The following is a 12,082-nucleotide window of genomic DNA, read 5'->3' on the forward strand; positions in this document are numbered from 1 at the left end:
CAAGTTGGGTTTACCCCCTCCATCAGGCAGGCAATAACACAAGTCAGGCAACCCCATTATAGAAGCACTACGGAGGAGGCGCATCCTGGCATACTTACGGTCACTAGACATTAGGAAGGCTTTTGTCTCAGTCTTGTGGCCCTGTCTACACTGCATACTGGGGTGTGAGGTATTTGGCCTCCACTTCCTCCTTTGGATCTCCTCTCTTTATAATTTCTCCCCTGAGCTTATCCTAAGTACTTTGGCTATAAGTCCAATCCATTCCCTATGGCGTGGGGTATGTGTCAGGGCTGTCCCCTCTCCACTCTAGTATTTGCCTTCTCGGTTGAGCCTTTTGCACACATAATCCAGTCTTCCCCTGACATCAAAAAGTGACAAACTTGGCAGAAAGTCTCCACAAGCTTAGCATGTTCACTGATGACATTCTTTTTATTACGTTTTCTCATGTTAACACGCCTAACCTCTAGCAGATCCCTGATAAGTTTGCTGCCATTTCCAGCTTAGAGGTTAATTTGGCTAAATCAAAGGCCCTTAACATGCCCCTCTTGCTGCAGGATTTTGCCTCCCTACAAACCGTGTTTCCCTATCTATGATCTGTTAACGCTTCCATACTTGGGCGAACCTGACTGCTACATACGATTCACAATTTCGGCCCAATTACCCCTTGATGCTAACCAAACTCACCTCTTTGATGGTTCAATAGGCATCTTTACGCATGTTGTGGATAGGCAAGATAACCATGGTTACTTACCGGTAAGTGTCTTTCCGGGAGTCTTCCAGGATGGCTACATGAGAGATACTGGTTGCACCCTCTACAGAAAACACAATAATGAGACAAGGTAAAAAAAAAAAAAACGTCCCTCCCCTCTTCCTCATAAATTAGGCAAGAAAACCATCACCAGTGTACAGGAGGGAAATAACCCATCACCCTCATAATCGTGAAAAAATAGAAATAGGGTGAGAAAAAAGGACGCCGTCCTGGAAAACTCCCGGAAAGACCGTTACAGGTAAGTAACCATGGTTTTCCCAAAGCGTCTTCCAGGACAGCTACATGAGAGGATAAACAAGCAATACTCCTACCTTAGGGAAGGATCACTGCCTGCAGAACCTTCCTTCCAAAAGCCAGATCCTGGCTGGAAAGAAGCTCCACATGGTAGTGTTTTACAAATGCGTGGTTATTGGACCAAGCCGCTGCTCTAGGAATATCTCCCCATAAGGCCTCTCCCCCCAGGAAGCTGCCAAGGCTCTTGTGGGATGTGCCCACACACTGGAAAATGGCTGATGGCCCAAGCTCTTGCATGCACAGAGAATAGCTTTGTGAATCCATCTGGCAATAGAACCTTTGGAAGCAGAACAGTACTAAAAAGTAGGGATGCACTGTAATTTTAGTGGCCAAAACATTTTGGCCAAAAACACCCCTATCGGCCTTTGGCCAATATGAAAATAAGCACCAATACAGGTGCTGAAAATAGCCCCGCCCCTAGCTGCCTCTCAGCCTTACCTGAGAATCCATTCAACGATCCCGGCGCTTGGCATAGAGATCAGTGAAGGAAAGATGGCCTCCACTCAAATCTCTGCCCTTGGAGGACCAGAGTGACGTCATTACATCACTTCCAGTTCCGACACCTTGTAAACCAAGGCCTTTTTTTTGTAAAGCACTAGATCAATGCTTTCTTTGATCTAATGCTTTACATTTTGGAAGAGAGATGTGGGGTATTATTGACCTCATATCTCTCCATAAAGAGGACCTGTCATGCTTATTTCTATCACAAGAGATATTTGATACCTTGTGATAGGAATAAGTGATAAAAAAAATGTAAAACAAATTAAAAAAAAAAAAAAAAAAGAGACAGTGTAAAAAAAAAAAAGTAATAAAATAAAGTTTAAAGTGCCCCCATCCTTGCACATAGTGGTGAACACATATGTAGGCCAAGCCCACATATTTAAACGGTGTTCAAAGCACACGTGAGTTATCGCCACGAACGTCAGTGCAAGAGCAAAAATTCTAGCACTAGAACTCCTCTGTAAATTTAAACTGGTAACCTGTAGAAATTTTTAAAGTGTTACCCATGGAGACTTAAGTACCGTAGTTTGGCACGATTCCACGAGCATGCGCAATTTTAAAGCATGACATGTTGGATAATTATTTACTTGGTGTAACATCATCTTTCATATTTTGCAAAAAAATTGGGCTATATATTGTTTTTTTTTAAAATCATTAAAGTGTATTTTTCCCAAAAAATATTGCGTTTGAAAATATATTGATTTTTAAAACTGTCCATTTCGGTTGTCAGCCAAGTGCATCCAGAATTTTTGGTTTCGGTACCAGAATTTTCATTTCGGTGCACCACTAACTAAAAAGGGGACTAGACCTTCTGAAATTGCTAGTAACCTGCAAGTATTCTAACAAACATCTTTTAAAATTTAAGAAACTGAATCATTTTTCATTTTATTCATGGGGGAATTAAAGAAAGAAAGTAATATGACTGCCTGAGAGTGGTGAAAATGAGGAAACTTTAGGAAAGTACATAGGATCTGGTTTCAAGATCACAATCTTCTAAAATTGACAAATATGGATACTTACATGAGAAAGACAGAAAATCTTCCATTCATCTGGCTGAGGTGATGGCCAACAAAAATGGCATCTTAAAAGTGAGAAGTCTCAGAGAACAGTCCGACAGTGGGGTCTTTGTGAGAGCCTCCAAAGCAAGGAACAAATCCCATGGAGGAACTGTCTTAAGAATTTTGGGGGTATTTCTTCCTCTAGCTACAAGGAACCTTTTTACAAGAGGATTTTCTGTTAATCTCTGTTCAGGAAAACGGACAAGGCTCATACTTGCACATTCAAGGTACTAACTGACAATCCCATATACACCCCTGCCTGCAAAAAAATCCAGTATCACTGGGATGGAATTTCCTAACCTTCCAGACCTAGTTCACCATGCGAGAAAAGTCCTCCAAACCTTGGTGTAAATTTTTCTAGTGCAGAGCTTTCTATTGCCTAGGAGCGTCTTGATCACTTTTTCTGAGCAACCTTTGGATCTGAGAATCCTCCTTTCAGTCTCCAAGCCGTCAGATGGAAGAGAGGAAGATTGGTGTGGAGAACCGGCCCCTAAAGACGTAGGTCTGGGCGATCTGGAAGTATCCAAGGAGGAGAAACTGATAGGGACATTAGAACTGATAACCAACTCCTTTCTGGCCAATATTGAGTTATTAGGATGACTTGGCATTTCTCCTATACAATCTTTCGTATTACTTGCAGAAGGCTTGCTAAGGGAGGAAAAGCATACATTAGACCGAAGTCCCAAAGCATCTGCCCCCAGCAGGGTGGATAAAAATTGATAATTTAAACAAAAGAAATAAAAATCTGATTTTTTTTTATTTTTATCAAATGTATTTTAATAAAATGCTTTTGGAGTAAAAATCTATCTAAAGATAGTTGTCTATTTAAGATAGATTAATAATTTAGTTTATTCAGCATAAAATGGAGCTTAGTTATGCAGCATAAGGCTGTATATTCTGCAATATTTACATTTTTGGGAAACTCATTCAATGAATCCAAGTTCTGCAAGTGGAGATAATATGCGCTGCATTGATGCATTTACACAATTACACAGTAACCATGAGAAAAAAAAAAAAACATGAAATAAAAGCATTTGAGTGGTTCTCCAGCTATGTGTGATTAACCTGAAATCGGTTCGGATATCACTGTTTTACTAACCTAACAGCTTATTATTCTAAAAAAGAAACCTTCATTTGGTTTGCAAATATTAAAGATTCTAACTACCAGCAAGAATGAGTCAGATTCCTTACATTTAAAGAGCACCTGTCATTTTAGATCCATCATGGCAGCGCCTGTTAGCGGGCATCCACTCACATGCTGCCGCCACATCCCCCACTTTGTTGTGCAACTGCCACATCACCAGCAATCCCATTAAAGTCAATGGGACTGTCAGTGAGTCAACAGCGGGTCAGAGGAGGAGCCACTGTGGGACAGAGATGACAGTTGCTCTTTAAAAAGTATGATTTAAAATCAAGCCTTTTCACTAGTGATTTAAATCAAATCCACACTGGCCCCCAGAGCTCGAGACTCCCTCTTCAGGGAATAATTTCTGAACTTTGCTGCTCCTGCCGAAAGCGAACAAGTCCACCTCCGTAAGGCCCTACCAATCTGTAATCTGAACGAAAACTTCTGGATTCACCTCCCACTCTCCCTGTCAGATCGAATTCCGACTGAGAAAGTCGGCTAGCACATTGCCTGAGATGGACAGCTCTCAGGGAATTCAAAACATAACTCTGCACAATTCTCCTGAACCAGGGACAAAAGGGTCTGCAACCTTGTTCCTATCTGTTCAAGTAAGACATGTGTGGCATTGTCTGGAAAAACCATCACATCCTGGTTGCGAATGGAGTTTGCAAAGGATTTTAGGGCAAATCCTACTGTCAGAAACTCCCTAAAATTGGAGGAGGCCCCCGCAAGGTCTAGACCCCAAATCCTCTGGGTGTGGGACTGACCTTAGTGGGCCCTCCACTCCCAGGAACTTCCATCTGTGGTAATCTTTATAGGGTTGTTTTAAGACCAGGGCCGACCCCGTAACAGATTTTGATGATTGTACCACCAATCTAGATCCAAAGCATCGTTCTGCAGAAGACTCACCACTGTGTCCACGGAAGTGTGACTGCAATCCCATGAAGTTAGCAAAAATGTTTGCAGCTTGCTCGAGTGCAGCTGGCCCCAGGTAACCCCTAGAATGGCAGCGGCCATTAAGCTGAGAACCTGCATAATTTTCCTCAAAGACACCTGCTGCTGTATCTGTAGATTTTGAACTGCAGATATCAACCTCTGAACCTTTGGTTCTGTCAAAAAAATCATCTGAGCAACGGATTCCACTAGGTAACCCAACAACTCCACAGTTTGGGACAGTTCCAGGCTGGACTTTCTTAGATTTACTAATCAACCTAGAGAGTCTAGTTCTTAAAGAACTAGATCTAAGTCTGACTTCAGTTTTTCTCTTGTGGGGGCAAAAATCAAAAGGGCGTCTAAGCAGGGGACCACTGAAATACTTATTATTTGCATGATAATAATTCGCCATAAGCTCCCCTAACACTTTTGTGAATTCCCTTGGAGCTGCCGCCAGACCGAAAGGAAGTGCCTGGAATTGCCAATGCTGCAGTCCCTCTACTGAATAGATTGCAAATTTCAAATATTTCTGGTAACTTTTATGAATGGGAACATGGAGATAAGCATCTTGTAGATCCAGGGAGGCCATAAATACCCCCTGGTATAGCAGATTCCTGACCGTGTAGATGATCTCCATTCGAAAACGTTTGTATACAAGATGATGATTCAATCTTTTTACATTGATGATCATCCTGAATTCTTTTTTTTTTTTTTTAGCAGAAACACATGAGAATAGAATCTCTGAAAATGATTCTCCACTGACACTGGAATAATCGCTCCCTGAGAGGCCAGATGGCGCACAACCTCCAGAAAGGGAAAGACAAAAAATTCTAGTCTGTACCCCTTTCACAATCTGCAGAACAAAAGGAGATGCTTCCTTTTGTTTCCAAATATTGTGAAAGAGGGACAACCTTCCCCTACCCCTGGCCTGGCGTCACTTATGAGCTTTGGGTGTGGGGTCCCTAGAGGTGAACAAGGCTCCCCCTTTTCCCTTGATCTTATCAAATGACCAGTGCTTTCTACCAGGCTGAGGTTTCTTGGGGTCAAATCGACTATTCTCCTGCTTGTTCCAAAAGGAACCCTTACCTCAAAAATGTTTCCTCTTTACCGGAAACTTACCGCCCTTTTCCGAGGAACGAGAAAGAATAGTCTCCAGGCAAGAGCCAAATAATAGACTGTTTTCAAAAGGCAAACCACAAAGCTTGGCCTTTGAAGACAAAATCTCCCTCCCAAGCTTTGAGCCAAATGGCTCTGCGGGCGGAGTTCAAAAGTGCCGCAGATCTGGCCGTAGAACTAACAGGCTCCGTTGCAGTATCCACAAAGAAGGCCACTGATTTGGAAAGGAGTGGCAAGGCTTCCTGGACCTGAATGACAGGGATATGTGAGGAGAGAGGTTCACCCAGCTTATCCACCTAGACATCCAGGTTCCTGGCCAAACATGTAGAAGCCAGGGCTGGACCAAGTGAAAAAGCTGAAGCTGCCAAGGCTTTCCTTAGCAATGACTCTGCCTTCCTATCCATCTGGTCTTCAATAACTTCTGAGTCTTCAAAAGACAGGCCAGCATTCTTAGAGACATGTGAAAGGGGGGCATCTAAAGAATATCTCCTGCTCTGGACCAAAAGGAAATCTAATTTCATGGTCCCTGGAGAGAAACAACTTTCCTTCTGGATCTTTCCATTCTTTAAGGATCATGTCCCTAAGAGACTTGTGAAGAGGAAATGTCCTACCTTTCCTCACCTGTAACCCCCTTTTCATTACATCTTTGACAGATTGAGGAGGCAAATCCTCCAATATCTGATCAGATGTATAAATTGCCTTTAGTAACTGATCTGTCTCTTTCACCAGAAAAATAAATCTTCTGGAATAACCTTCTTGAGCATCTCTGTCCCTCTCCTCTGAACTCACTTTCCCAGAAGACCGGGGAGACCTATCCTCTTGTTCTGAATCAGACACTGTATAAGAGATATTCGTATCCAAAGACGGAAAAACAATAGTAGTGCGTTCAATAGGAAGGGAAGCAGCCTGAGATGTAGAAGGTTCTTCAGAAACCACAGACCTTACAAAGCACAAAGTGGAAATCATTTCTTTTACGCATAGATCGCATAAAGTGTTTAATGAAGGAGACAGAATCGGAACCGGCAACAGATACAATACATTTCTTGCAAGTCTTTTTAGTGTATGATTTTGAGAGCTTGGAGCTACAGCTTTCACATCTCCTCCTGGATCTGCCAGCTTCCTAGGGAAACCAAAGAGACAAATCTATAGCTTACTGGGCTCTCTCGGTGATCCCCATCTCCGGCTTTCGCTTACCTCAGTGGAGGTGCCTGGCTGGCTGCCTTAGGGGGGGGTCCGCTTTTGGCTCCACAGCGTCTGCTTCCTGCATGCTGAGCGATGTAGGCTTCTGCGCTCTTACTCAGAACTGCCTGGTGCCAGTGTTCTCCCCCCCCCAGCAGAATCAGCATTCTTAATGTAGTCACAAAGCCTTCTCTGTTTAAAAATGGCGCCTCGGCGTGTCTCCGTCACCTGGAGGGGCATCACTGTCACACCTGAAGTACCAGCACCTCCATCTTGGTACACCCTGAAGTGATGCACTGCCGCCATTTGGAGGAACCACGAGGGCCGTCAGGAGGGGAGATAACCACTAAGGGACTTGCAATGCTCACACTATTCCAGCCTCCGCTGACAGACATCCGGTCTCCCCAGGAACACCACTGCCTGGTACCATGAGGAGCTTCTGGAGTCGGTCCACAGGACAGGGGAGCGAGATCCAGGTAAAGAAACTAAATCCTTCGCCGTACCTACGGACACTTCCTGAGGCCATACCCACAAGCAGGCTAGTCAGGAAAAAGAAGGACTTGGCAGATAACCACAATTACCCGCACAGGATAGGAAAATAAAAAAAGACTAGCAATGTGTTCACCTGTAGGGTTGGAAACACAATAATTACTGAGGACGAGGGGGAGGGAGGGTTTTTTAACTTGTCCCATTATTGTGTTTTCTGTAGAGGGCGGAGCCAGTATCTCTAATGTAGCCGACCTGGAAGACGCTTTGGGAAAACTGCAGCTAAAATGACCTAGCTCCTCAAAATCCTATCTCTTCCGCATATTACAGGTTAACGTACACTTATATTACCTGTGCATTCTCCAACAATACCTTTTCCAGTTTCAATTGTGGAAATGTATGCCCAAGACCCCCCCCCCCAGAGCCACAATTTTTTTTGCGTAAAACATGTGGCTATCTAGGACTGTCCCACCTGACGAAGTGCTATCATGTTGCCCGCTTGGCCCAACCGACCATATTGCACACGACAACAGAAATACCTTTATGGATGAGTCTGGAAGCTACTAAGTGCAATCTTCTAGAAATGACCAATCTTCTTTGGCATGCCCCAAAGTAATGACAATTTACCACCAACCCCATCATGTTGCACTCCCTTACCCTTTGGGACTGACTTAAACTCTGTGCGGGTCTCCTCTCACCTCATCTCCCTCCTTGTAGCGGAATCATTAATTCTTCCCAGCCTATACCTACCCTGGGCTGCCCTCAAATTTACTACATTGCATCATATATCAAAGTCCTGATGGGATGCTCTCTTTTCCTACGCTATGTTAATGTTTTGATTTGCCATCAACTCAAATTTTTTGATACCGTCAAATCAAACATTTTTACTTGCTAGTGTGACCTCTCACTCGTCTATGGATCAGCTTAACCACTTTTGAGCATATTTGAAAAAATAGATCCTCATGCTCCTAGTCACATTCCACCTTGTATCTTACAATGCTTTCCAAATGTTTTCCTCTGGCCCCATCCTACATCAAGTGGGAATCTGACCTCAGTGTTATTAGTCTGGTCTACCATCTGGCTAGCCAATAAATCTTGTTCTGTGAATAACACTGTGCTGGAGGCCTCATATAAAATCTTGCTGGTATTTGGTCTCAGTACATATCTCTAAATTTGTACCGAAACACCTTCCAGACTTCTTAAGGGGCTGCAAAGATTCAGTAACACACACTGCATCCAATTAGGAAACAAAAAGGGTGACTCTTGGGTAAAAATTTATAAATAGACCCCTAAAGTACATCTAAACCCAAGAACAAAAATGTAATACATTGCAGCTTACTAGTCCTATTTAGTGGTGGCTGCATTATATTCCTCTTTCAGGTTTTCACCTTTATCTGGTGTCCCTGACAGAAAAATGCTTGTAGGGACAGGACTTACTTACAGTACTGTAAATACTGAGGAACAGTGGTGTAACCCTACAACAGAAAGTATGTACATTAAGGCTAAGGAACGACTTACCCTTAATGACATAGGGGAAGGTAGTTTGTATTTCACAGATGTAACCTAGGCAGGGAAATAAGACTGCTGAAGACAGCACTGCAGAGTGCATATGACTGCACTAGATTTCTGGCAGATCAACAGGATTTTTTTTTAAACTTATCGAATAGATGACAAAATGTTTTCAATAATATATTTAACAGATTAAAAGAGCAAATAGGAAAAGTTCATTGTTAAGATTTTCATACACTTTAAACTAACATTTTCCCTACACGGTAAGCAACACAATATATGAAGAGCAGTTTCAAGGATATATAGCATTAATTTTTGTCTTGCAAAAGTGACAGTTGGCATCCGATTATTACAAAAATACTACTACTACTCTTCAGATTCTTTTTCACAAATAAGACTTATCGCTTAATATATTTTCTTACCTCTGGGAGCTGAGACTGGAGGCTTGCTTTCTCTGCTAAGGAATCATCAATGGATTCAAGGAAACTTCTTTCCACAACATCAAATGCCTGGAATAGACAGTATTCATATACAGCAATATGAATGAAAAGCCTTTTTCAAAATACCATCTCAAAATGCATACCAATGTAATGAACAATATGTCCTTTAGTGTTTTACACTGCAGTAGGATGTTTTACACATTTAAGAAATTCACTTCTTCCTGCACCCACTAAAGACCTTACAAGTACTTATTTATAGCAAATTTAACCAGAAATAAGACACGCCCGCTCAAGCAAATACTGTAACCCTATAATATGAACATCAGACTGCCAGATCTATCATGTACTTCAAATATATGTCAGGGCAGGGTGTCCTGAGCTGGGATGTGAGTGCATGTGTGAAGTCTAATTTCCCACCACATATCCTGACCTGCAATCCTGTACTGCTTCTTTAGTGTGTCAAGACTCTCCTGTGATAGCTCTGGGGAACCTGTGTTCTCCCTGTTCCCCATTGTTCCCTTCATGTCAGCTGAAATGCCCGAAAAAAATCCAAGAGGATATACAAACCCTTGTGAGGCTCCTATACAATGTGCTGAATGGTGAGAAGACAGATACAGAGAAGGGAAAGGAGGTAGCTGCCAGGTATGAGCAATTTGCTCATAGGCAGACTAAGGGGACATCCCACAAAGTGGCTATAACTTTGACCCCCATCTGCAGGTACTCCTTCCTCTCCTAAGATAACAGATCAAGTCCAGCCTGTTGTATATGACATGGCTTCAGCTGGAGTAATCACTCCTCTCCTCCACAAGACTAGTGACTATGAGGCATCTATACTTTGAGTGGTGACAGGATGTGTCCGTTCAATGTTCCTATCTCCGGGTTTATTTTTATTTTTTTCCCCTCTTGTTCTTGAGGGGAGGTTTGGCTGTCATTTACTTAGGGACAATTTTTTTTTTTTTTTTTTTAACAACTGGTCCCCCTAAATGAAGCCCAACTGATTATTGTTATTATTGTGGAACAGTGTTGTTTCCGGCAATACAAAACTACTCTTTTCACATTATAAAACTTTTTTAGCAACCTGAACTTTGTAAAGTATATCATTATATTTTAATGTCTACTATCTGCTGATTAGTTTTTCACCTCCAGGAATGGTAACTTTACACTTGACTAATTCTATGTATTATTAATTTAATATAGGATTTATATAGCGCCAACAGTTTCCGTAGCGCTTTACAACATAAGGGCAGACAGGACAGTTACAATACAAGTTCATACAGTAGGAATCAGAGGGCCCTGCTTGTTAGAGCTTACAATATAAACGTATGTGGTATGTGAGGGATGGGTGATGTTACCAAACATGGTGCCATTTTCCACCTTTTTAAACAGAGCTAACTTGTCATACATTTGCCAGTGGATGCATGCCAGACAGTGTAAAATACCTACAAAGATTACCGTTTACACAGGCTGTACATTTCATCTATTTGTCTTAACAATGAGGTGTTTGTGTACTTATCCATAGGCTTGTTCAGTTATCCTGTATTAAGAAATAGGCTGACTCTAAAAGGCAGATATATTATTCTGTACAGATCACTGTGTCACACTACATGCATAATTGCCAACATTTATATTACCCCACCATACGCACATGAAGTGCTTAAATTTACCTTTAGTAGCCCTCGATAATTTAAACAAATTTGGTCTTGCTGGCTAGATAACGCCTCCACTGCCACCATGGTGAATGATAAAGTGGCTTAGGAGTGTATGTATTCATGTGCTGTGTCTTCTACTTATAAATGGTCCCTTCATTTTCTCTGAATGTATTTGTAACTGCTCAAGCCTTGCATGTCAAGTGATTTTGTTCTGTTGGGCCAAGGCCCTGCCCCTTCGTGGGTATTATTTGCACTTTTTTTTGTATGTATTCCCTGTTAAAATCAATAAAACAGATTTAAAAACAACAAAAACAAAACAAAAATACATTTAGTAGACAATATGTTTCTCCTTACAATAGGAGATTTTAAGAATATAATTAGACCAGGACTGGAAAGACATCATTTAACTATAGTACTATCCTCTAGCTGCCTATCTTCTTTTGGCAAAAAAGGAGCTTGGGTTGATAGATATATGGCAGAGAAACAAATACTCTAGTTTTTCATGTCTTATTCGACTATCTAGGATAGACTTCAGAATTTTCTCCTCTAAAATAACTCTGCCATTTCATAAAATTGACAAAATGGCTAAAGGGTATATCTGATCATTCTCCACTGGTATCAGAATTTATTAGTAAATCCAGAGGTATCATGTACCTTTTGGAAATGTAACCGTTTCTGGTTGAGATTTTGTCCTGCTTCTTCCCTTGTTCATTATGACCTTAAACCTTTTTTAATATGCAATAATTTCATGTCCTTAAGGTGCATCTTTGAGGGCTCATTTTAAAATCATTTTGGCTATTAAAAGGCAACACAACCTTGTGTTGAACTCCTTGTTTCTCCCATGAACTTTTTATTAAAGCCATGCCTTGGCACGGTTTGCCAGATTATTGTGTTCTCTACCCAATATCTCGCACTTGTCTCTCCTGCTGCAGTCTGCATCTTTGCTTGATCCCAACCTTCAACCTCTCATTACCAACCTTTGGCTTGTTTACGGACTACGATTCTGTGTGATCCCTATCTGC

The 12,082-nt window shown here is 41.8% G+C and overlaps 1 protein-coding gene across 1 annotated transcript in view; it reads right to left on the reverse strand.

Annotated features, from left to right (window-relative positions):
- TAB1 (TGF-beta activated kinase 1 (MAP3K7) binding protein 1) overlaps positions 1 to 12,082 on the reverse strand; it is a 145,302-nt gene that overhangs the window by 123,916 nt on the left and 9,304 nt on the right. The window contains exon 4 of the mRNA XM_089674287.1: positions 9,394 to 9,480. Coding sequence (XP_089530413.1) covers positions 9,394 to 9,480 — 87 coding nt within the window. The remainder of the gene's footprint in view (positions 1 to 9,393; positions 9,481 to 12,082) is intronic.

This window comes from Staurois parvus, unplaced genomic scaffold (assembly GCF_062004578.1).
Source record: "Staurois parvus isolate SC_StPar_1 unplaced genomic scaffold, SC_StPar_1.0 ptg000149l, whole genome shotgun sequence".
NCBI lineage: Eukaryota > Metazoa > Chordata > Amphibia > Anura > Ranidae > Staurois > Staurois parvus.